The 26,130-nt window shown below is 30.3% G+C and overlaps 9 protein-coding genes and 3 pseudogenes across 12 annotated transcripts, besides 6 other annotated features; 5 read left to right on the forward strand and 7 right to left on the reverse strand.

Moving 5' to 3' along the window:
- Positions 1-248: 248 nt before the first annotated feature.
- Positions 249-1,025, forward strand: TVAGG3_0943310 (ubiquitin domain-containing protein 7SL RNA1-related family; the record flags this gene model as incomplete). The annotated part of the gene is made up of 1 exon (XM_001301407.1): positions 249-1,025. The coding sequence occupies one exon, from the start codon at positions 249-251 to the stop codon at positions 1,023-1,025; it is 777 nt and encodes a 258-aa protein (XP_001301408.1).
- A 1,311-nt stretch (positions 1,026-2,336) lies between these two features.
- Positions 2,337-5,467: a mobile genetic element.
- On the forward strand, positions 4,654-5,259 carry TVAGG3_0943330 (MULE transposase domain-containing protein; the record flags this gene model as incomplete). The annotated part of the gene is made up of 1 exon (XM_001296717.1): positions 4,654-5,259. One exon carries the CDS (start codon positions 4,654-4,656, stop codon positions 5,257-5,259), a length of 606 nt encoding a protein of 201 aa, XP_001296718.1.
- Positions 5,468-5,961: 494 nt separating the features above from the next.
- Positions 5,962-7,234: a mobile genetic element.
- TVAGG3_0943350 lies at positions 6,058-7,185 on the forward strand (annotated as a pseudogene). The gene has a single exon. A coding segment is annotated over exon 1 (1,128 nt).
- A 756-nt stretch (positions 7,235-7,990) lies between the features above and the next one.
- On the forward strand, positions 7,991-9,804 carry TVAGG3_0943360 (uncharacterized protein; the record flags this gene model as incomplete). The annotated part of the gene is made up of 1 exon (XM_051252995.1): positions 8,361-8,588. One exon carries the CDS (start codon positions 8,361-8,363, stop codon positions 8,586-8,588), a length of 228 nt encoding a protein of 75 aa, XP_051078569.1.
- An 83-nt stretch (positions 9,805-9,887) lies between these two features.
- TVAGG3_0943370 (ribonuclease inhibitor domain-containing protein) lies at positions 9,888-12,395 on the reverse strand (the record flags this gene model as incomplete). Its single annotated transcript, XM_051252996.1, has 1 exon — positions 10,526-11,026. The coding sequence occupies one exon, from the start codon at positions 11,024-11,026 to the stop codon at positions 10,526-10,528; it is 501 nt and encodes a 166-aa protein (XP_051078570.1).
- A 117-nt stretch (positions 12,396-12,512) lies between these two features.
- Positions 12,513-19,515: a mobile genetic element.
- On the forward strand, positions 12,834-13,151 carry TVAGG3_0943390 (uncharacterized protein; the record flags this gene model as incomplete). The annotated part of the gene is made up of 1 exon (XM_051252997.1): positions 12,834-13,151. One exon carries the CDS (start codon positions 12,834-12,836, stop codon positions 13,149-13,151), a length of 318 nt encoding a protein of 105 aa, XP_051078571.1.
- TVAGG3_0943400 lies at positions 13,416-13,882 on the reverse strand (annotated as a pseudogene). Its single transcript has one exon. A coding segment is annotated over exon 1 (467 nt).
- Positions 17,172-17,558, reverse strand: TVAGG3_0943410 (uncharacterized protein; the record flags this gene model as incomplete). Its single annotated transcript, XM_051252998.1, has 1 exon — positions 17,172-17,558. One exon carries the CDS (start codon positions 17,556-17,558, stop codon positions 17,172-17,174), a length of 387 nt encoding a protein of 128 aa, XP_051078572.1.
- TVAGG3_0943420 (uncharacterized protein) lies at positions 17,764-18,333 on the reverse strand (the record flags this gene model as incomplete). Its single annotated transcript, XM_051252999.1, has 1 exon — positions 17,764-18,333. One exon carries the CDS (start codon positions 18,331-18,333, stop codon positions 17,764-17,766), a length of 570 nt encoding a protein of 189 aa, XP_051078573.1.
- Positions 18,360-18,827, reverse strand: TVAGG3_0943430 (uncharacterized protein; the record flags this gene model as incomplete). Its single annotated transcript, XM_001301401.1, has 1 exon — positions 18,360-18,827. One exon carries the CDS (start codon positions 18,825-18,827, stop codon positions 18,360-18,362), a length of 468 nt encoding a protein of 155 aa, XP_001301402.1.
- A 1,035-nt stretch (positions 19,516-20,550) lies between the features above and the next one.
- Positions 20,551-21,854: a mobile genetic element.
- On the reverse strand, positions 20,631-21,758 carry TVAGG3_0943460 (annotated as a pseudogene). Its single transcript has one exon. A coding segment is annotated over exon 1 (1,128 nt).
- Positions 21,855-22,957: 1,103 nt separating the features above from the next.
- On the reverse strand, positions 22,958-23,938 carry TVAGG3_0943470 (uncharacterized protein; the record flags this gene model as incomplete). Its single annotated transcript, XM_001301402.2, has 1 exon — positions 23,225-23,929. One exon carries the CDS (start codon positions 23,927-23,929, stop codon positions 23,225-23,227), a length of 705 nt encoding a protein of 234 aa, XP_001301403.1.
- Positions 23,939-24,016: 78 nt separating this feature from the next.
- Positions 24,017-24,053: a mobile genetic element.
- Positions 24,054-25,225: 1,172 nt separating this feature from the next.
- Positions 25,226-25,263: a mobile genetic element.
- Positions 25,264-26,130: the final 867 nt, after the last annotated feature.

Below are 26,130 nucleotides of genomic sequence, written 5' to 3' on the forward strand. Positions count from 1 at the left end.
TTGATCCAAACACTAATAATCTTAATCAATTATGTTAATACTTAATAACAAAACAAAACATTTAAATTTCATCAATAAAGTTTGAAATTTTATGCCTTTGTAAAAGCATTAATACACATTTTAATTTTATTGACATAAAAGAATGCATTCATGCTGTTAAAAATTTAGAAAATTTGCTTTTTAAGGTGAAAACATCAGAAGAAATACAATAATTTACGTGGCAAAAATGTAAAGTGTCAAAATTCTAAATGTATTTCTTTCGACAGTTGAATGATGAACCAGTTGGTGTTGAAATTGGGAGTGATGCTACCGCAGAGGAAATAAAGATAGTTTTGATGTCAAAACACAATTTCCCTGTTGGAAATTATAAATTTGTTTACAATGGTCAGATTCTTACAGATCCAAAGCCTCTTGAGAAGATTCAACCAGAGTCAACAATATTTGTAGTCATAAAACAAAACGAAAAAGTTGAAATTCCGAAACCAAAACAACCTAAAAAATCAAAAATCGTCAGTTTTCACTTAGATATACCTCCAAATCCAGAAGAGACGTTTAAACTCAGTGCTGAGTTAGGAGGCCCATCAAATCCAACATTTTCATTCAGAGAATTAACACTCGAAGAAGATAAAACAATTAAAAACGCGATTGAACTTCTTAAACTTGATAATGTGTACAATACATCATTTTGGGATTACCCAGAAGCTACATCCGAATTTGTTCGTGTTTTGAGTTCAAATAACAACTTAATGCCAATTGTTGAAGCATACGCATACGACCATTTTGGCTGTGCACTTACACGTACACCTATGCACTTTGCACCATTTCTCATTGCAGGCGTTCAGTGTAATTTCCCAATCGAAATCGGAGAAACATTCGATGCAGCACTTATATCATTATCTACAAAGCAAAGAGAAGACTTCGAGAAAGTCATGGCTCTTAAATTAGACAAAGATAAGTCTATGAAAACTTTCTTGTCAAACAAATGCGATTTAGAAGCAACTCTTAAGGAACTTCATGGTAATTAACGACATATTATATTTGTATTTTATCTTTTATATAGTAAAAAAGTTAAATTAAATTTTATAAACAAAATTCAAGTTTGCGGATTGATTTTGTAATCCACAAACTTTATTATTTTATTAAAATAAACTAAGACGAATCTTCATTAGCAGAAGATAAAGGAACAACTAAAGATCGAATAAATTTAATATATTCTGGATCAAATGTGTCATCTTCTATGTTTATTATTTTATTTTCATCATTATTAATTATAGGAATTAGAGCTTCGCATTTAGATGTAGATAAATGAGATAAATTTAAATATTTTTCTTCTGTTTTGATATTTTCAGTAGTAATTCCATTTGGAATAGATGGAGTACTCTGAACATAACAATTTTTAAGTGTAAATGATGATGCAACTTTGTTAAAAAGATTAGATCCTTCTGGACAGTCATTTCCAAATATAGAACAGTTTTCAATTGTTATTTTATCTCCATTACAAAAAATTATTCCCCTAGATTTATCACTCTGTTTGTTTTTCAAAATGTTGCAAAAAGAAACAAAATGTGTATTAAGATAATTTCCTAATACATCATAACTAGGTTTGGCTGTTGTATTTTCAATTGTACAAAATGAAACTGATGCTTCTGATGATGGATAAAGTGCGTATCCTGAACAATGCGATGCTATACATTTACTAATATTTGTTGATCGAATAGAAAGATTTCCATTGTTTGCAGATATTGTTCTCTTAGATATTTCATTTCCACAAAGACAAATTGATGAATGATAAATTAAGTTTAATTTGTTTGAGTTTATGCAATTGGAATATGAGTGATGACCTCCATAGAAATCACTTGTAGTTGTTTGTGAAGATAATGAACAAATTTTGTATTGGACAAAAGAACTGCTGCACTTAAAATAAACACTGCTACCTTGCGATGTACTTGTGTTGTTATTAAAGTTGCATTCCGAATGTAATACTTTGATATTGTCAGAGGAATATTTGATTGCACCGCTTTTGAAGTCATAAAACAAGCTGAGAAAGACAAAATAATCTTGTTGCGAGGCAGATATTGTGCAATTTGTGCATTTGATAAGACTTGGTTGATTGTTCTCAGTGTAAAAATAATTCCACGCATCAAAGATTTTTGTAAACCATTCAAAAAAGGGTCAGTTTTTCTGTCAAAATTGAAAATCCTCATCATTATTTTATCACAAAGATAAAATATTTCTCGATAAAAACAATCTTATTGCTATTAGGATCATCAGCACCATTAATGATTGTCTCATTTTTACGTATTTCTTCAAATCCAACTGTTATCAAAACAAAATTCGAGAAAGGGACAGACTAGCCCATTGTCACTTTTTAATTTAGCAAATGAACGCTTATGGAGTGGAGTTTTTGGGTAAATCTGATTTGCTTATAAATGAAATAAAATCAAAAGAAACCATATTGGCATTATATTATGCAAAAATAAATGATCTTACTTAGTACTTTTAAAGTTAATTTCAGAAAAAATTTGACACAATGGTATCCGGCACATACAAGTGGTGTACAACCAAAATATAAGTTGGTTTAAACATATATTGCTATATCTCATGATCTTACTTAGTACTTTTAAAGTTAATTTCAGAAAAAATTTGACACAATGGTATCCGGCACATACAAGTGGTGTACAACCAAAATATAAGTTGGTTTAAACATATATTGCTATATCTCATGATCTTACTTAGTACTTTTAAAGTTAATTTCAGAAAAAATTTGACACAATGGTATCCGGCACATACAAGTGGTGTACAACCAAAATATAAGTTGGTTTAAACATATATTGCTATATCTCATGATCTTACTTAGTACTTTTAAAGTTAATTTCAGAAAAAATTTGACACAATGGTATCCGGCACATACAAGTGGTGTACAACCAAAATATAAGTTGGTTTAAACATATATTGCTATATCTCATGATCTTACTTAGTACTTTTAAAGTTAATTTCAGAAAAAATTTGACACAATGGTATCCGGCACATACAAGTGGTGTACAACCAAAATATAAGTTGGTTTAAACATATATTGCTATATCTCATGATCTTACTTAGTACTTTTAAAGTTAATTTCAGAAAAAATTTGACACAATGGTATCCGGCACATACAAGTGGTGTACAACCAAAATATAAGTTGGTTTAAACATATATTGCTATATCTCATGATCTTACTTAGTACTTTTAAAGTTAATTTCAGAAAAAATTTGACACAATGGTATCCGGCACATACAAGTGGTGTACAACCAAAATATAAGTTGGTTTAAACATATATTGCTATATCTCATGATCTTACTTAGTACTTTTAAAGTTAATTTCAGAAAAAATTTGACACAATGGTATCCGGCACATACAAGTGGTGTACAACCAAAATATAAGTTGGTTTAAACATATATTGCTATATCTCATGATCTTACTTAGTACTTTTAAAGTTAATTTCAGAAAAAATTTGACACAATGGTATCCGGCACATACAAGTGGTGTACAACCAAAATATAAGTTGGTTTAAACATATATTGCTATATCTCATGATCTTACTTAGTACTTTTAAAGTTAATTTCAGAAAAAATTTGACACAATGATATCCGGCACATACAAGTGGTGTACAACCAAAATTTCATATCCCTAGTTTTACATTTATGTTTAGTTTTATTTCACCTAATTTTCAAAGATCATAATTGAATTAGATGGCCAAGCTATTCAAAACACGACCAAGCTTATCAAAATAAGACCAATATATTCAAAATTCTTTATTCTTTCAAATCATTTCATTTTAATGCAGATCCAAGATCACGAACTCACATATATCGAGTTGCTTAAGTATGGAGTGCAACAAGAAATCCAAGCAGGTTGTAGTTATTCATATAAAACTAGGAAAGAACGAAATCAAATCCAATTTAATTGTAAGTGGCCGAATTGTCCATGTCGCTTCCTTGTTGATACACTTCCCGATGACAAGTACCACATACGAAAATGTATTAACACCCACAATCATTCTGCCCCTTTTCCAAACAAATCACAACAAATTACATCATATTTTTATAGATCTTATTTAACAAGATATTTTGAATCAAATCAAGACCGTGTTTACGCACAATTAAGGTGTTTCAAAGATCTTAATATCCCATTTGATAGTGGGATCATTCCGGAAATGTTTCAACAATCTACAGATGCTTTAAAAAAGTTTTCTAAACGCCTTCATGCAATCAATACCCGTTTCTCAGCGGATGATGTTACATCTCTTGCAATTTTTGTCGACATGGTTAAGAGTCATTCTCCCGTTGATCTCATCGAGTTTATTCACAAGCCAGATCGTATGATTTTCTATTACGCCCCATTCGAAGCAAATGTTTTTTCACATCAAATACAAACTTATCACATTGATTCCACTTATAAGCTCTTGCGCTCTCGCATACCATTTTATGCCGTCACTGGCAAATTCGCAGAATCAATTGTTTTTCCGTTTTTGTATTTTTTTGTTTGGCCCGACACAAGTGAAAATATACAAGTTTGTCTCACAGCATATTTTGGCTCCATCAATCGCGAACCATCTTATTTTTCAATGGACTGCGCACCTCAAATCACAAATGCTGTTGAAACAGCCATCCCCTTATGCCAGATCATTTGGTGTGGCGTCATGTGTTGCGCGCTGTCATGAGAAAGGCTGAAAAGTTTCAAGATCGTTCCAACTTCGAAACTTTCTATAACTTAATGAAGTTATTGGTCTTTGGTTCTGAAGAGGAAGAAATTGATCCTGATGAAGTTTACAACAATTTAGAAGAAATTTTAAATGAGGAACCTGCTGCCCGTGAATACTTTGACCGACAGTGGCGCCATCATCTTGACAGGTGGATGCTTCGCTATAGAAATGAAGGAGATGGAACAAACAACATCTCGGAATCACATTTCAAGATTTTGAAGCACCAGTACTTCCCAGAAAGGCAAAATCTTCGACTCGATGAACTTGTCATCGAGTTATATTCCAGTGTTGTTCCTTCATTCCTGATTAAGTTGCAAATTAAAGGTCTGGATTCAGAGAGAAGTGTTAAAGTTATCAAAAAAGTCACAAGAGATTTCGAAGAAATGACACAATTTAAAAAAGTCGAATGCATCAGTATGCTTGAAGCTGTTCAGAAAGGTCTGAAAAATGATACACTTGATCCCAACATTGTTTACTCAACATTAAAAATATTATTGCAAAGAAAACATTTGATTTAATAAACATTTAATTTATTATAATTAATTTTTTATTACAGTATAGTAAAAAATGCTATAAATAAATTATTATATTTTATTAAAATGTGACTTTTAATAGTAAGTGAATAAAATAAATCAGGAATTGGGAAAGAAATAAGGTTAATTAAAATAATGAAAATTACAAGTTTAAGGTTAATGAAAAGTGACAATGGGCGAGTTTGTCCCCCACACACAAAATTCACAAATTTTACAAGATTATTAAATCCTAAATTAGTTGTTGCAACTATAAATCCATGTTACTACAGTTTATATCGATTTCGATGTCGTGTATCTCCAATCCAATCTTACTACCCTATTTTCATGCCGGATGCCAAAGTAAATACTAATTACGGCAACTTAGATCAATCCGTACTAATTCTGCAATACAAAGATGTCATTTGCAGAACAGACCTTTCTTTTTACATCAACAACACAATATATATCCTCGATGATCACTGCAGACCAAGTTTCATCAATTATAACAATAAGAACCATTCTGTCCTCGACATCAAATACAACATTTACGATAAAGTTATTTTAATTGGTCATGAAATATCAAATCATTATGACCATTGGTTTACAGAAACATTCCCATTATTTTTTGCTCTTCCTGAATCTATCATTGAAGATAGTTTCATTGCAGTTCGTGACTTCAATCAATTCATTTTTGACAGTTTGAAGATATAGGGTGTCCAAAGGTGCGTTTAGCACAGCGCTCTATATGAGACTATTAAAGGAGATATATGCTGATTATAAATATATAATAAAAAATATGAATATATGTATATGATGAGTATGTTGTATTTTGGCGCCATGCCAGGATATAAAATGAATTTTGAGACAAGAGGCGGTTTCGCGGGAAATTTTGGCGGGATTTTTTTCATTTTTTTAATGAATCATAAAGAAAACATCCTCGCTCTTGCAAAAAAATGCAAAGACTGTAAAAAAATCTACTAGACATTGGTAAAATGCTTCGGTATGGATGCTCCTAGCTATTCCACTGTAACGTATCATGTTAGGATGTATCACTTCATGAACAAAAAGGCGCCCATCATAAAAATTGACAAAAAATCGCCGGATCAAAGAAAAATCAAAGCAATTCTTCAAGCGCTAGATGAAGACCCAAGAGCATCACTCAGAAGGATAGAGGAGATGACAAAGATACCACGTACAGCAGTCAGTTATTATCTGCACAATTATTTGAACTATAAACTAGCGTATACACGTTGGGTTCCGCACAACCTTAATTCAGTTCAAAAAAAATCTAGAGTCCAATCTTCGAAAGAGCTCCTCTCTATATTGGGTGCGTATCAATCCAAGAAGTTTCGCTTTTTAGTAACAGGGGACGAGTCTTGGTTTCAATATGCAACAGAAGCCAAAATCATGTGGATCCCGAAGGATGAAAATCCGCAAACATTCCCGAAGAAAAAAATTGACACACCAATGATGATGTTGTCGGTTTTTTGGGGCGTGAATGGCATCATCGCAATTGATATTCTTCAAAAACCTAATACGATGAATGCTCAGTATCTAATTGACAATGTTCTTACTCAAATTATCAATTCTGATGAGTTTGAGAAATCCAAACAACAAAAACAAAAGTTTGCAATTCATTTTGATAATTCAAGAGTTCACAAAAGTCATAAGGTAATGAATTACTTGGTGGAAAACAATGTCAAAGTTGTTCCAAACCCAATTTATTCACCTGATATTGCACCCTCTGACTTTTATTTATTCGGCACGCTAAAAAAGAGAGCTGAAGGACGCGAATTCGCGAGTCCAGATGATCTTGAAAATTTTGTAAGAGAGCAATTTGAGCAATTTTCTCATGATGATTTAAAGCGTGTCTTTCAAGCCTGGATCGATCGCTGCGAACGCGTGATTGAATCCAATGGTGATTATATTTAAATAAACGTTATATATATGTAACTTGTTTATTTCTATTCGCAGTATTCAGTAGAGATGTGAAAACTTAAATTTTATAATCCATGGGATGCACTTTCTTCGATTTTTTTAAAATTTTTGGGATAAATTTTGACATCTTTTTTTTTGCTGGCGACCCCCCGTTTAGGGCATCAAAAAAACATGTTGTTTCGTTTCAAGATCGGGATATGTTGTGAACCCGACTTCTTTCATTAATGAAGTGATTTCTTAAGTTGAATAAAAACAAATTTGATTGAAATTCATACAAAATTTCTTTTTATCATTATTATTTAAGATGCTTTTTTATGTTGAATTGTTAATTTTTTTATTTCCACCTGGGATATTTTGAATTGGGCTAGCCCAATCCCACCTCTCAATTTTCTCTCAATTGGGCAATGGGGATCCCATATAAAATGTATTGTAACAAAATTTTACATGCATAATATAGTACAATTAAACAACATTCTAAAAATATTAAATTCACATCATTTACTTGAAGATTTTATATTTTCAACAAAAATTAATACAATAATTACATTAAATTGAGGAGATTTATAATATTTATTATAAATTAAAATATTATTACTCATTAATTTGTTGAAATATTGCATTTTAGTGGTAAAAATTAAAATTTAAGTTTACATGGAGAAAAAAATTTTAAATTCCAAAAAAAAATTCAATTGGGATAACGATAGGGACAAAAATTTAGAATCCCCATATGCTTGGGATAAAATCACATGACTAGTATTCAGGTTTGTGCTAAACACACCTTTGGACACCCTATATTAGGTTTTAATCGAAGCCAAATCATATATGGTGAAGATCTTTACTTTTATTCGCACAATCTCTTTACCGTTTATGGTAATCCTTGTTATTTTCCAGATTATTCCACACTTTTGGCATATCGAGATCGACTTTGCAACATTTTTTCACTTGACAAATTTCCTCCTTCACGACATGTGATCATGAACAGTAAAATAGGATCTAAACAACATATTTCTAATTTCGAAGAACTTTTCAACGAAATTTCAAATCGATTTCGCAATTTCAGTTTCGAAGTTGGAATTGTTCATCATCGATTTTTAGATTCTATCAAGTATTTCAACACTATCAAGTTACTTGTCAGTGTTCACAATTCGTATTTGTCTAATGTCATTTTCATGCAACCAGAAACATATTTTGTCGAAATCCATATTTACACTGAGAATTTCCTTATTTTGCGTGTTGCTGTCTTCACAGGTAAAAAAGTCATCATAGTTAAATCAAACAATAATAACAAAAACAGCAAAATTATTGATACCAATGTTAACATCGAATCGGTTATTGAAGGTCTTAACTACGCAGTTTTCAGCATCGAGCGGGAAGATACATTTTTCCAATTCGAATAAACAAAGTATACATCTCCAATTGATTCGTATTTTGAAAAGTGAAATAAATATTATGGGTTGAAATTTTGAATTTCAATCTATTTAGTATAGTAACTCTTGATATATTATTGCCACTCTCATTGATCAGACACTTGTTTTTTCAACGAATATTACTCTTTTTGGCAAATGAAAAAGAGTATTAACATAATTTCATACATAAAGAAGATCAAGCCAATTAAAACATAATCGAACTTTTTAAATTTGGCAATACATGCAATAACTTCATTCAGGAAGATCTATCTAAACTTAATACTTAAGGATGTCGATTAAATAAAACTTTTCACTCAGAGAATTAACTTGAAGCAGATAATTAAATCAAAAACACGATCGATTTTTTTAATCTCAGAAATGTCTAAAATTCACGATTTTGGGATTTTATGAAGGTGAAACCCGAGGAATATCTTCATCAGTTGCCAAGCAATCAGTCCACAAACAAGAAGACAAAGTGGCTGCCAAGAATCGAATTAATTTAATATAATCATGATCGAATGTTTCATTATAAATCTCTATGTAGATTCGTTCATCGCAATGAGAAGCAGAAAAAAGAGTTAGATTTAAATAAATTTCTTCAATTTTGATATTATCAGTAGAAATATCATTTGGAATAGATGGGGAACTCTGAACATTACAATTTTTTACTGTAATTGATGCTGATGGTGATCCCCATTTGTAAAAAACTCTAAATTCTGATGGACCTTTATTTCCAAATATAGAACAGTTTTCAATTGTAATAATTCCATTACAACTTATTATTCCTTGATCTTTACCTGCTACTTCATTGTTCAAAATGTTACAATAAGAAAGATAATGCATTTTATAATTAAAATGACCTAATACTTCGGATTGTTTGCATGTTGAGTTTTCCATTGTACAAAATGAAACAGATGCTTCTGTTGATGGATAAAGACAATAGGAAGATTGATATTCTGCTGTACATTTACTGAAATTTGTTGATCGAATGGAAGTATTTCCATAAAATTCTACAACGGTTTTTCGAGTTTTGTCATTACCGCAAAGATAAATCGAAGAATCATAGATAAAATTTAAATTGTTTGAGTCTCTACAATTGGAAAAGGAGTGATGACCTCCAGATGAATCACTTATAGTTGTTTGTGAAGATAATGAGCAAATTTTGTATTGAACAAATGAGCTTTTGCAGTTAAAATAGACACTGCCGCCATTCGATGTACTTGTGTTGTTATTGAAGTTGCATTTCGAATGTAATACTTTGATATCGTTTGATGTATATTTGATTGCACTATTTTTGAAGTCGTAAAAGAAGCTGAGTAAGACAAAACTTTCTTTTTGAGAAATGGAAATTGTGCAGTTGCTGCACTTGATAGGACGAGACAAATGATTTTCATTATAAAAATAATGCCATACATCAAATGGAACATTTGATATCTAATAATAAAAAATAACATCAAAATTCATGTAAACTATTCAAAAAAAAGTGAATGACGGTACGCCAATGAATTAAGATTTTTTATTAAAATGACGAATTCAAAAATTTTGACATATTGTATACAATTACAACAATATTACAAAAAGTGACACTTTATTACTTTTATTTGAGAAAAAATCAATAAAGTAATTTTTTATGCATTTGAGCATTAAATGACATTGTTGATATTTTTGCGATGTCCACATGACCGAATTTCAATACGTTCTCAAAGCTAGAACTCAGGACAATCATTTCCAAATATATAGCAATTTTCAATTGTTATAATATCATTACAAAGAATTATTCCCCTATATAACATCAGTTTTTAGGATGTAACAAAGAATTATAGAATATTACTAAGTTTGCTTTTCAAAATGCTGCAAAAAGAAACAAAATGTGTATTAGCTTATGTAAGCCATTAAAAAAAAGTTATATAATACATACAGTTGTTTTATTAAGCAGAGTCTTGGATGTGAGGTTCATCGAGTTGTGAATAGTTCTTTCTTTTAGAGAAAACTGAAAGTCCATTAGAAAATAACTTGTAAATGATGAAAATTGTTGCTGATGTCAATAAGATAACAATACAAATCTGAGCTTTCAGACTTAACATCAATAATGATTTACTCACTGGACATCTCTCAAAAGCGATTTCATGCTTTCCAATAGTATTTTTGTTCGATCTGTAGTTTCTTGTCACTGAAATTTTTGTCTGGCCGCGGAAATAAAATGTTGCATTGTCAATTGGTTTATGACCACAATAAGAGAGTTTCTCGAGTGAAGAGGAGAATGACTGTGGATATATCTTGTCAATGTCATCTGCAAAAACTAAGAAAGAAAGAGAGTTGCATCCAAAAAAGACATTTCTGTTGAAAAGTGAAATTTTTCCGTAAAAAACTGCTTGTGTTAATTTGTTGCAATTACTGAATGATTCGATTCCAATGACTGACAAACTCATTGGGAATGAAACACTTTGCAAACTAGTACATCCGAAAAATGCAAATTTCTCTATCCGTGTGATACCTTCTAAAATTTTGACATTTTGTAAATTGACAGAATTTGATAAAAAGTGACAACTGATAACATCAATTTCTCCTGGAATAACTAAATAACTTAAATTCGAATGTGAGAAAACGCCATCTCCGTATTTAATATATTTGTTAGGGAGTACGATTTTAGAGAATTTAGTAAATGAAAAACAGAAATTTCCAATTTCCGAAACAGACTGAGGAATTTCGATTTCACAAATCCCAGAAAATTGGAAACAATTACTTCCAAAACTAATGATTTCGTTGTGCAAAACAATTTTATTGATATTGCGATTATTGTAAAAACAATAATTTCCAATTTTATTTATATTATTTGGAACAATAAATATTGTTTTGTCGAAATTACAAGGAACACTGAAAATAGTGTTTTCTTTAGTATCAAAAATAATTTTGTTTTCAACTTTGTACTGATTGTTGTTGATTGTTATTTTTTTTAAATTAGACAATCCGATGAAAGCTGAATGACTTAGTTTTTTCAACTTATTTCCAAGAGATATTTCCGAAAGAGAAGAACAATTCGCGAATGACAAATGATTGATAATTTCAATATTCAATTCAATTTTCTTGATTTGTCTGCACTCTCTAAAACATGAATTATTTATGATTTTCAGTGTTTTAGGGAAATTTTTTTTCAAATTTTTGCATTTTTCAAAAATTTCTGACGCAAAAGTGTCAATTTGACAGCTATCGTCAAATACAACTTTTTCTAATTTGATGCAATGACTGAAGCATCCTTGTCCAATTTTATTTAGTGATTTAGGAAAAACAATCTCCAAAAAATGTGAATTGTATTCAAATGATTTGTGACCAAGAGATAAAAGTGACACTGGCAAATTCAATTCTCTCAAAGCAGTGTAAGAGAAAGCCAAGTCTCCTATTTCTGTGCATTCACTTGGGAAAACAAAAATTTTCAGGGAATTGCAGTTACAACAAAATTGTTTCGGAATGATTTTTGATTTTTTTCACTTTTATGTTTGTTAAAGAACGGCATGATATGAATGCTGCTGTTCCTCCAATGAAACTGCCTTCGAAATAGACTGTTTCAAGTGACTCGCAGCCGTAGAAACATGAATCACCAATTGAAACTCCGTCTGATAAATGAATCGAATGTAATGAGTGACATTGAGTGAATGCTTGTGTTCCTATTTGTTTGACATTGGAGATATTGATGTATAGTAGTTGTTCGCACTGTTCAAATGCTGATTCGCCAATAATTTTTACTGTTTTTGGTAAATTAATTCGAGATATTTTTTGGCAATTGGAAAAGCAGAACGAATGTATTGTAGTGATCGAATTGCTCAGAGTTATATTCAATATTGATGTGCATCTTCTGAAGGCTCCTTCATTTAAATTTTCGCAATTTTTTAAGTTGATAAATGTAAGTTGTGAGCACAAGGCAAATGCTCTATTGCCAATACTTCGTACGTTTTGAAATCAATTATTACGGATAATCAAATAAGAATTAATGAAAAGAATCAACCCAGAAGAACTGCTCAGAATGTTGCCAATTTCATTTTGGTAACTAATAACGTCTACCCTGTCAAAATTGAAGTTGGAGACAGAAGATACGTAGTTTTAAGGGTTAATGGTAAATTCAAGGGTCAATTTGATTACTTCAAGAATTTAATGGATTCATGCACTAAGGAATTTTATGATAATTTACTGACGTATTTTATGCAATATGACCTTTCATCATTTAATGTACGAATTATACCGATGACTGAAGCCAAACAAGATTTAATTGAATTATCAACAAATCCTTTAGATGAATGGATAAATACACATTATGATGAATTGTGTGCAGGTATGACGTGTAAAAATGCTCTATGCTGCAAACCATCAGACATGAAAGACAAAAACTTTCAAATGAGCATTAAAGATAAATGTGAAAGGAAACAGAGAAGAATAGATGGTAAACAAACATGGTGTTATGTTTTGAAAGAAGAAATGAAAGGATTATATAAACAGGTTGAACCAAACGATAATGAGGATTCATTTACTGACGATGAAATACCTGTAAATGAAGCTTTATAAAGTATGATTTGAATTTATTTTTGCATTAATCCTGCTGTGATGTCAAAATGTCATGTTGTCATACTTTTTAAGAGAAGTTAATTAACCAGGTGACACATGGTGACGTAGTGACACCATCAGTTATTCAAAAATAATTCATAAATGCCTCCCTCCTTTCGTCCTGCTGTCTAAATGTCATGCTGCCATCATTTTTAAGAGAAGTTAATTAACCTGGTGACACATGGTGACGTGGTGACACCTTCAGTTATTCAAAAATAAATTTTCTTATAAAGCTTCAGGGTCTATTTCCTCAATCATTTCCGTTCCTTCTTCATCATATTCAATTGTTGCTTCCTCAATTACTGGTAGGAGCTTATTGATTATATCTTTATTCGTTATCGTCTTCAGAGATGAAGGATAATATTTCACAACTACTTCACCTTTCTTGTATTCTTTCTGCTGCGATAAATCTAAGGCGATGCTGAAAAATTCAACGTTAGAGTTCTTCATAATCGTATAATGTGTATCTTTGATATTTACAAATATTCCTTTCTGTTTAAGTAATACTGCTATTTCATGTGGTGTGTAACGTTTTCTGTCAATAATGATAGCGTATGGTTTAACGAACTGACCGTATTTAGATTCTTTCACAAACTTTTTATTGAATATAACGTTCACGTTTTTTCCATTTATGAATTCACCCTTAACAGCAGTAGCGAGAGCATTGTATGAATAGAACTTGTATCAGACATTATTTTATTAAAATTAAAAATATAAATTATTTTAAAAAATTAAGTTTATTTTTAAATTATATTTTTTACGGAAAATATTTTTTTTATTTTCCATAAAAGATGTATAAAAAGCTATCTAGATTAGACCATGAAGAAATTAAGAAGTTATTGAAGGATGCTGACATTGAAGTTAGCAAAAGATATGCGACTAACAAATCTTCATTAGCTAAATACCTCAATGATTACAGAGGTGTAGTCACTTACGAGAAAATCAATGATTACATTAATAACAAAACATTTCCTTTAAATGATGTTCAGGTTAATTTATATCATAAACAGTACCGAAGGAAGTAAGGCAGGAAATTCATGATATGATGAATGTTGATGTAGGTGAAACGAGAAAGAAGAAAAGCGATGAAGAAAAGAAAAATATAGCTGTAAAGTATGCAAAAGCAATTGCACAATTACGCAAAGCAAACGAAGTTATTAAATCTATAGACGATAAAGCTCTTGATGACGAAAAATGGTTAAAGAAGGATGAAAATAATAAACGCAAAAATGTTAAAGCAGGAAATAGAATCATAGATTTTAATATTCGTGAACTCAATGAAGAAAACAGAAATTACCTACATGAACGTTTCGGTAAAATGTTTATTAGGCTTCTGCAGAAGATAAAAGTAAATTCACAGCAAAAATGGATGATTTGTTATAAACTCGATGGTAAATTTACTAATTCAACATTGAATATCGAGAACATCGGAGCTTTGCTTCATCAGTTAAAGCAAGAAAACTTTATAACAGAGATTGAAGCAAACGCAGCCGGAATAATTGAAAAACATTATGATTTCTTCATGACAAATATTAAGAACCTCGAAGAAATTAAAATGTATGATTTAACTGAATATGAAGGATTAACGATGAGCGATATTAAGAAAGGTAAGCCACAGAAGAGAGAAAAAAGAGATGAAAGTAAATTAACAGCACGTCAGCAAAGATTATTAAACAGACTTAAAGAAATAGGAGATAAACAGGATATAGATGATTTTTGGAATGAAATTCTTGATGAAAAGAGAACGAATAAAAAGAGAAGTGGTGAGTTTTGGAAGTATCTTTGCAGATTACCTATAAATCTTGAACGCTATCAAATTTTCAATGAACTTAACAAAAGAACTGCTAAGTTGATGACAGAAGATAACTGCTTCGTTTATGCTTGCATTCAGGCTGGAGTTGATGAGCAGACGGTAGACCACATGCGTGAAGTTATTAGAGTTAGAGATTTTCCACAAAGTAAGATTCAGGAAATTTCTAACGCAACAGGCATAGCATTTAATGTTACCATTGGTTATTTCAATGACTCTAGACATAATGAAATAAAGAGATATATACCAAAAGAATGTGAAACTGTTCGAACTATTGACTTACTTCTTGTTGAAGACCATTACATGTTAAATGAAAGATTACCTATGACAACATATTTTATCATAAATTATAACGAAATTCTCAAATCATTAGGCGGCTGGAATATTGAGCGTCAAATGAAAATATATAAGAAAAGGGAAAATAGATTTGTTATTGATTCTACGCGAACAACTCCTTTATGGGATATTTTGAAAACATTAAGAGAGTGCAATTACTTTGAACCGTTATCTTATGGTGAACTTTTCACTTATACAACAGATTTATATAAACAAAAACTTGCACCGTTTAAAGATTTAAATTATACCCCGAACTACTGTGTTCAGTTAAAGAAAAAGTCTGAAAGTAAAGATAGTGATAAATCAAAACAAAAATTCATTCCTGAACACATTTTCTTCGCTGACTTTGAATGTAGCACTGATGGAGTTCATAAAGCCTTTAACATTTGTTATGATAGTGAAGATGGAAAGATTAGCGAAAGCATTTGGGGTCAAAATTGTGCAACAAAATTTTTAGAAAGAATTCCTGATAAAAGTTTAATATATTTTCATAACCTCAGTTATGATATCAATTTCATTTTAAGACATTTAACAGAAATTAGCGGAACACCAATTATTAAGGGTTCTAGAACAATGCAGATAACGGGAATATATAAAGGTAAAGCAATCATTATTAAAGATTCATACACTGTTATAAATAAGAAGCTTAAACTATTTCCTGAAATGTTTCATTTGCAGTGTGGTGAAAAGGAAGTATTTCCGTATCAATATTATTCAAGCTCTTTATTAGTTAATGATAACAAAACTGGCGTAATTTCTGAAGCGTGTAAGTTTGTAAAAGATATTGAAACGTTCATGAAAAACATAGATTTAATCGAAAACTGCAGAATAGATGAAAACCATTTCGATTTAGAAAAATATAGCTCATTTTATTGCAAACAGGACGTAAGGATTTTAAGAGAAGGTTTTGTTAAGTTCAGAAATGATATATTGAAAGAGTTTGATTTAAACGTTTATGATTACGTTAGCATTTGTTCAATCGCTAACAAACTTTTCGAAAACAGAGTATATTTCCCGAATGGAAATTTATATGACCTTTCAAATAAACCAAGAGAATTTATTTCACGCTGTATTCAAGGTGGAAGATGTATGCTGTCAGATAACATGAAACAAAAGAGCGAAAAGAAACTCATTGCTGACTTCGATGCTGTTTCATTATATCCTCAGCTATGCGAGACTTTATACTTTAGAAGGAATTCCAAAGGTTATGAAGAAAGAAATGTTAAACAGTGAATATTTGTTAAAACATTTATTCGATGATGACCAGGGCGAGCCTGAAGGTGAGAAATTCATTTCCGGATTCTTTGTTTTAATAAAAATAACCGAGATTAAGATTAAAAGGCACTTTCCATTAATAACAGTAGATCCAGAATTAAACCCGGAGCTAAAGGTTCCAAGAAGTTCTAACACATGCTGTTTAATGTATGTGGACCACATAGCTTTGCAGGATTTAATAAAATATCAGGGCATCAGCTGCGAAGTATTACAGGGTTACTACTACGATGAAAAAAGAGATTTTAGAATAAGAGATGAAGTAAAGAAATTGTTTGAATTGAGATTAAAGTATAAGAAGGAAGAAAATCCGCTACAAGAAAATATTAAATTAATTTTGAACAGTATTTATGGAAAAACTATTTTGTCCCCGATAGAGTCGAAAATTAAAATCATTGATGATAAAGATGCTGTTAGGTATGCCATCAGAAATTATAACCACATCATTAAATTTGAAGGTTTAGATGGTTCGGATAAAACTATTTTCAAACTAACTAAAAGCATTTGCAGACACTTTAACTTTTGCCCCTTAGGTGTTAATATCTTATCTATGTCGAAACGTATCATGAATGAAGTATTTTGCACGATTGAAGACTTAGGATTACAAGCATTTTATCAGGATTTTCGAAATTCACGATATAATTATCATTCTTCCTAAATAAAGCCCAAATGCTTTTAACGTTAATTGGTGTATAAGCTGCTGTGAACGTTGCTGATGGTGAACCTTTACTGAACGAACCGTCCATAGGAATCCAGTCCATTACTTTAATTGGAAAACATAAAGCTTGTAATGTATAATGATCGACTAATTCAGTGTAAATATTTGGATCGAGTGAAAATGCTTTAGGATGAATGAAGCAATCAATGAATTCAGCTGATTTCTTCGTTAATCTTTGTTCAACTGTTGAAACAGTAATTTCACCATTTGATTTAGAAACTGCTGTTATCATATTGAATGGTTCATTCCATGGAACAAATTTATTAGTTGGTGGGTCATAATTATCTTTTACCTGACTGATTAAGGAAGGATTATGAGCTAAAATATCTTCTACCGGCAGTGCTGTTACCTGGAATGCATCGCTACTAAATTTAACCTTTAACTGAATGTTGCCTGCAAAAGCAGGAATAAATCTAATAACTTCTAGAATAAGGAATTTACGACATGGAATCTTTAATTTCAGCTCCTGCAGCTAAAGGTCCTGAGATAATTTGACCTGTTCGAACTGTTCCAGAACGTTTCCATACATCTTTATGTCTCGTTTTTGAGAAAACATCAACTTTCTTTATTTGTTCTGTAGTCTGTGAATTAGAAATGATATATGCTTCTTCTCTTGCGTTATCCTGACTATAAATAACTCTTCCATTTGCTAATAACTGATAAGCGCTAATGGTGTAAATTGATTCATCAAAAACGCCAAAGAAACCTGGAGAATTAGTATTTGGAATTGATGAGCCAGTAATAGCATTATCAATGATATATTTACTTTTATAGGTAGTTGTAAGGAATGTGTTATAAAGGTCTAGCATATTTTCACCTGGCGGAGATAAATTGAATGTGACCCAGTTATGATCCTTTGCGCTTCCTGGTTGTGATGGAATTTTAGCATCGATATATCTTCTATTAGTATCACCAATATTAATTGCATTATCGATTACATCAAAATATGAACGAATTTGATGGATATGTTCAGCTGGTGTAAATTCGTTATGCTGTTCGTTTTGCATGTTTTATGTTAGATAAAAATATTTATTTAGTTTAATATTCTAACTCTTCTTCTTAGTTGAGGAATTTGTTTCTTTTGTTCAATAATTTCATGTTTTACGTTTTTAACAAACTCTTCATTAATTTTGGTTTCCTGTTCTTTTACTGGTGGGTCTGGATTTTTTGATTCCGTTTGCTTTTCAATGAAATTTACAAATTTAGCTATTAATTCTTGATTCGTTATCGAAAGTACATCGGGTTTAGGTTCTGGTTTAGGTTCTGATTTTATTTCGGCGCTCTGCGCCAAGACCGAAGGTCCTGGATTAGGCTCTGATTTCGTTTCAGATGGAGGAGGTTTAATATCAATTTTATCAGTTTCCGAATTCGTTAATGGAACTCGTCTTTTTCTTACATAAATTTTTCCATCTTTACTTGTTGATACATAATATAATGGATGCTGAATTCCTCTTGCATCATTTAATATAATCGATTGTCTCTCAGATTTTGATAGGCTCATATTTAATTCAAATAAAATTTTTAAATTTTGAATTTTTTATCGGTAATCAAATGAGTCAGGGATTAGATATTGAAGCCATCAAAAAAGAAATTCGTGAGCAGATATTAACAGAACTAAAGACACCAAAAGCCGAAGAAAAACCACAAAAACCACAAAGGAAATTAAGTGAAAGGATTAAATGTGTATCTTGATAAATTAAAAGAAGAAGGAATTCAACCACAAATTATAGACTTTCATTATGAATTTATTGAACAAATAGATGATTCACATACATGCACATTTGTTATATACTCACCGTTTAATGAAATAGCAGAAAAGAGACAAAGTGATTTTAGGATAGGTTTTAAAATTTCTCAGTATAATGAAGACTTCATGAATGTATTTAATTATAAACCAGGAGAAGAACGAACAGTATTATTACCAATAATAACATATAATGTATGGGACAGAAAACAAGTCATTTTATATTCAAATATCGCTAAAGGGGTTGAAAATGAATTTATTGGACATACTAGATCATCACCATTAACAAATATTAAATATTATAAGTTATCAGGAAATAATAGAGAGTTTTGGATTGATATGTATTCTACACATGATCATAAATGCCCCGTTGTGTTACCCGAAGACGGAAAGGATGTTTTCTTCCTTGAGGCTCAGTTACTGAATTCAACTATCGCAACTTTATAAGAAAATTCACAAGGTTAGAAATGAGGTTAGATATCGGGTTAGATATACCCTAAGCCGCGTAGCGGCGAGACCCAAAGGGTCTAAATTAATTTTATCATTTATGAAAAAATTTAGTATATACAGAAATTAAAAAATTTTTGAGTTAATTTATTTTTAAAAAATTATTTTTTTTACTCTGGGTGTTAAAATCTATGATAAAAAAATAAATAAAAAAATTTTAACGTTAATTTTTAAAATTTATTTTTCAAAAATTATTTTTTTATTTTTATATAAATGAGCAGAATAATTGAAATCAAGAATTACAATAATCACGAATTCGAAAACTTATTCTTCGTTCTTAAAGAAAATGCATTTTATCAAATATGTGCGCGTAAAGGAAAAATTAGTTTAAGTGTTTATGATTACAAACATGATGGAAAATTTATAGTAGCATATGATACAAAAGGAAGAAAAGTAAAATTAGCTTTATCAAAATTGTCTCAATTGTTCAACATTAATTATGGTGATGATTATGAATCAGATGAAGAAGAAAGCGATAGTGAAGATTATGAATTATTATGTGAAGCACAGCAATGGGAAGCGCTGCAAAAACTTTGTAAGCTATAAAATTTATTTTAATAATTTTTAATTTTTTATTTTTAAATATACACGCCTGTAATATCTGATAACGTTTATTTGTAAATTTACGATATCGTTAATTTTGTCAAAAACTAATAATGGGGTTCCGAGGGGCGTAGACCCTTGGTACCACATTATTGTATACTAACTAGAGCCCGCTGATCAAGATTTCTCAAAATTGGTCCATCCGATGTTCATTTTTTATTGAAATAATTAAGGGTTTCGTTTTGCTAAAATTGTCACTTTTATAGCATATTTGTTTTTGGATGTTTTGCGAAACCAAAAAAAACTATGATATACAATGTGTGTGTAAAGAAAATACTTTATTTACTAGTTAAAAAATCATTTTGTATTGATCAAGTTTTTTTTCTGGATAAGATATTATATGGATAATTGGATAGAAAATACAATTATATAGGGTGTCCAAAGGTGTGTTTAGCACAAACCTGAATACTGCGAATAGAAATAAACAAGTTACATATATATAACGTTTATTTAAATATAATCACCATTGGATTCAATCACGCGTTCGCAGCGATCGATCCAGGCTTGAAAGACACGCTTTAAATCATCATGAGAAAATTGCTCAAATTGCTCTCTTACAAAATTTTCAAGATCATCTGGACTCGCGAATTCGCGTCCTTCAGCTCTCTTTTTTAGCGTGCCGAATAAATAAAAGTCAGAGGGTGCAATATCAGGTGAATAAATTGGGTTTGGAACAACTTTGACATTGTTTTCCACCAAGTAATTCATTACCTTATGACTTTTGTGAACTCTTGAATTATCAAAATGAATTGCAAACTTTTGTTTTTGTTGTTTGGATTTCTCAAACTCATCAGAATTGAAAATTTGAGTAAGAACATTGTCAATTAGATACTGAGCATTCATCGTATTAGGTTTTTGAAGAATATCAATTGCGATGATGCCATTCACGCCCCAAAAAACCGACAACATCATCATTGGTGTGTCAATTTTTTTCTTCGGGAATGTTTGCGGATTTTCATCCTTCGGGATCCACATGATTTTGGCTTCTGTTGCATATTGAAACCAAGACTCGTCCCCTGTTACTAAAAAGCGAAACTTCTTGGATTGATACGCACCCAATATAGAGAGGAGCTCTTTCGAAGATTGGACTCTAGATTTTTTTTGAACTGAATTAAGGTTGTGCGGAACCCAACGTGTATACGCTAGTTTGTAGTTCAAATAATTGTGCAGATAATAACTGACTGTTGTACGTGGTATCTTTGTCATCTCCTCTATCCTTCTGAGTGATGCTCTTGGGTCTTCATCTAGCGCTTGAAGAATTGCTTTGATTTTTCTTTGATCCGGCGATTTTTTGTCAATTTTTATGATGGGCGCCTTTTTGTTCATGAAGTGATACATCCTAACATGATACGTTACAGTGGAATAGCTAGGAGCATCCATACCGAAGCATTTTACCAATGTCTAGTAGATTTTTTTACAGTCTTTGCATTTTTTTGCAAGAGCGAGGATGTTTTCTTTATGATTCATTAAAAAAATGAAAAAAATCCCGCCAAAATTTCCCGCGAAACCGCCTCTTGTCTCAAAATTCATTTTATATCCTGGCATGGCGCCAAAATACAACATACTCATCATATACATATATTCATATTTTTTATTATATATTTATAATCAGCATATATCTCCTTTAATAGTCTCATATAGAGCGCTGTGCTAAACGCACCTTTGGACACCCTATATAATCTTGTACCTGGTTTAATTAAGCTAATTGTCATCAGAAACTTGTAATTTTTATGAATTTCAGATTTTCTTTTCATTACTGCTTTTCTTAATAGGTCAAATTCTTATTTACGTTATAAAGTATGATATTTACAAATATCAAGTTATCATGTTTTTTGAGAAATTATGAGAAACAAACAAAAATGAAAAAGATAGGAATAGCAATGAATATTGATGTGGGTATAGAAAATGTAAGAGATATGAATGCAAAGCAATCAGTATTTAGGATATTGACCATAGATTTCGAAAAAAAATGCTGCATATTGAGCGAAAACTATGATTATATTATAAGGCTGTCATTTAAAGCATAATGAAACCATTCCCTTTTCATTTTAATCGAATAAGATAGTAAAGATTTTTGAATTAGCTAGAAACTGATGAGATGTTTTCACAAATCAGATTTTTAATCTCTATAATGCATAATTCACTCAATATCTCAATTTTGATATTGCGAGATATTTTTGCTATCGGTTTCGCAATTTTGACACAATAGCAAGAGGGTTCTATAAGCATTATTATCAACGTAGAATCTGAATATCATATCAGAAAATGTCGCAAATCTGACATTTACACGACCAAATAGCAAAAATAATTGAATACTTTTCGCAAAAACTTTAAAAATCGATAAAAATATGAAATATAGATATTAAAGAGACTTTTTATATAATATTCATAAAGATTTTCCAAAAATATGATACCGCAAAATTAAAAAAGTGACGTCTTGAGTGGAGTCAAATGTCGAAATTGCTAGCTAAATGTTTTTTTAGCGAAATTGCGTATTGTACGTTTTTTTCGCAAAACGAAACCCTTAAAATAATATGTTTAAATATGATTAAGAGTCTATATCTTCATTATTGAAAAAAGTCAACAACCCAAATCTAGAGGACTTTCTGCGCTTCACCACACTAGATATTTGAATACTTTTTTCGAAAATTTGCACATAAGATAGTATTGTATCATTGATTATATATTTCATAATATTGGTCGCTAATTCTTTGTTGTTATACCATTTTTAAAGCAAATGTTAAAAATTGAATAGTTGTAAACTAAGGCAGTGATCCCTTAATGTTTCATGAAGAATGAATATTTTACGAAAGAAGGAAAATTTACTACTTATTTAGAACTGCAAAGTGATACATAATGAAGAATAGTTGTATGGCGCTTATGTTTCATATTAACAGTCTGATTAATGTTTAGATAATGTCTGTAAATTTAGAAGCTCATTTACTAAAATTAGAAGACCAGTAGGCTATTATATTAACTAAAAAAAGTTCAGAAATTTATGAGAAATATGAAATTTATGCGAAAAAAACAGATTATGAATGAAATTAAATGCATGTAGGTGCATTGAAAACATTGAAAACAGAATTGACCTTTGGTCTAGCATCTTCATCGTATTTATGGAAAGTTTCCTGATATGTTGTCTCCATTTGGGTTCCTCCTGGGAATTGAGCAAATGGAGACTTATACTGGCTTGTTGGCTTACAACTTTTAGCTCTGGTATTAGCTGTGACTTCAAATGAGTTCATTTGATTCAAAACTTCTCTTGTAACAACTCCAGCACATTTTGGCTTAGGCATATCATGCTTAACGACTCTTGATCCTGTAAATAAATGATCTTCTTGTGCTATAGCCTTAAGGAGTTTCGGAGTTGGATCACGAACTGCTGGAATTGAAGCCATAACATTTGATCTGGCTAAATAACCCGATAAAATATTCAAAGTATCAGCATATTGACCAATATCATTTTCTAAAACACGATGGATAACTGAGTGATATTTGTGAAGAAGAATATCTTTTGCATTTCTTTCAGCAACGTTCTGTGTAGCTGGAGGTACTTCATCTAAAATCGGTGAATTAACAATTTCTTCAAGGAATAGATTAAAATTTGCATGAATTTTTGGTTTTTGTTGAATTAACCATTCACCAACTGCTTTTACAAGCGGGTCTCTGATAGTTTCTTTAATTATTGCTTGCTCCGCAGGCTTTGGAACTGTTTCTGCGTTTTCAGCTAAAGTCATGCCTCTTCTCATGTTTGAAATAAATTAACGTACAAATTTTGTCACTTTTATTCAAGAATCATTTGGCAACACAAAAAGAATCGAATTATACTTACTCTGTAATAAACAGAAATTCATCAAAAGTGACAGCTCTCAATTTTTTGACATTTGTAAATTCTAAATTGAATGAGAAAAATGAAATAATACTAAGCATAACACAATATTCTAGATTTAATTATAATTAGGAAAAATTTAGTTTTGAGAGTACTTTTCATAGGCATATAGAATGAAATCTTCTGAAAAATAATATCACATAAACTCATATTATTTTCTAATATATAACTATTTTATATAAAAATCAAATTCAATGATCTTAAAAGCGAAGGATAAACCTCACAATTTACGAATATAATGAGTGGGAATATAATGCTTATCTATCATAAAACCATATGAAATATCAATTTTTGCTTTACGCCTAATTTTTGACGACAATTAGCAAAAAATGTTAAATGTTAACACTCAGTCCATTTGAATATGAAAAATAAAATTGACTTTGATTAAATGTTTTATTTATCATGCAATTCTTCTTGCGACCAAAGATTTGAATAAAAGTTCAAAAAATAGATAGCTTAAAAATAATATACTGTAGTGTTTACTAATAGATGAATAGTATATAAATTCTATTAAAATGGATTTGATCCAAAAAAATATATAAAATTTGATCATAAATAAAATCGTTTTAAATTACTTCTTCATTTAAATTATAACAATTATTTTTGGTTTTATATTTTTTTGGATCAAATCCATTTTAATAGAATTTATATACTATTCATCTATTAGTAAACACTACCGTATATTATTTTTTAAGCTATCTTATTTTTTGAACTTTTATTCAAATCTTGGTCGCAAGAAGAATTGCATGATAAATAAACATTTAATCAAAGTCAATTTTATTTTTCATATTCAAATGGACTGAGTGTTAACATTTTAACATTTTTTGCTAATTGTCGTCAAAAAATTAGGCGTAAAGCAAAATTGATATTTCATATGGTTTTATGATAGATAAGCATTATATTCCCACTCATTATATTCGTAAATTGTGAGGTTTATCCTTCGCTTTTAAGATCATTGAATTTGATTTTTATATAAAATATTATATATTAGAAAATAATATGAGTTTATGTGATATTATTTTTCAGAAGATTTTGTGTTCTTCTTCAAAATTTTATTTTTTTATTAAAAAGAATCTTTACAAAATATACATTTACTTTAATTAATATTTAAAAACGTGCTCTATCAAAAGTTCCAAAAATTCAATATTTTAGCTTTTCTGAGGTGTCACTTTTGATGAATTTCTGTTTACAACAACTCCATCTTCACTCATGTAAAAAGGGACAGAGGAACTCTTGAATTTCTTGGTTTTTTTTTCCGAAAATAGGAATATCTATTTAATTAATATCTATTGGGTTTTCTAAAGGCAACATAAGCTTTGGAAGTGTTTTGTACAATTGCAATGTCAATATATTGATTATGAAAATATTTTTTTTTGAATTTTGGCTATCATGAATTTTGATTTAAATAATAAAACAACTAAAACTTTCATTGATATAAAAGTAATTGTTTCAAGAGTAGGTGCCAAAAGTGCTTACTCTTAAACAACCGTCGGATTTCCGGGTGAAATCGTGACACACTTTCGTCTTTCGTAGGCGGTGGTGGTTGTTACAAAAGGTAACTTCGAATGTAGCGTGAAATCTGCAAAAAAAATTCTGAAATTTGAATGGAGAACACAAAAATTGAATAGTTTACGTCAATAAAAAGGAGAAAAATGAAGCCAATGTGTCTCGAACCTAGAACTTAGAGCAGCAATCCCACTGTTTATCACATTACACTACATCCATCTCTCACCTAAGTGAATGAGATCAACTATATGATAACTTTTTCCCCATTATATTCTTGTGGAAAAGTGACAAATAGCAACTTTGACCCTCTCTCATTGTTTCAAAAGATCAATTTTGAAAAATGAAATTGTTGTTTTTTTGTAAATTGGAAAATGAAATCTCAATCATCAAAATGAATAAATGTTAATGTTAAAATTTAATTATATGAAAATTTTAAATTCATAAAATATTTGAAATTTTAGAAACTAGAAATATCAATGTAAATATAATAAAAATCATATTATCTTATTAATGACCATGGTATTTTTGATGAGTAATAAAAAAATCATCTAATTT

The sequence above is a fragment of the Trichomonas vaginalis genome, chromosome I (assembly GCF_026262505.1).
Source record: "Trichomonas vaginalis G3 chromosome I, whole genome shotgun sequence".
Classification (NCBI taxonomy): domain Eukaryota; phylum Parabasalia; order Trichomonadida; family Trichomonadidae; genus Trichomonas; species Trichomonas vaginalis.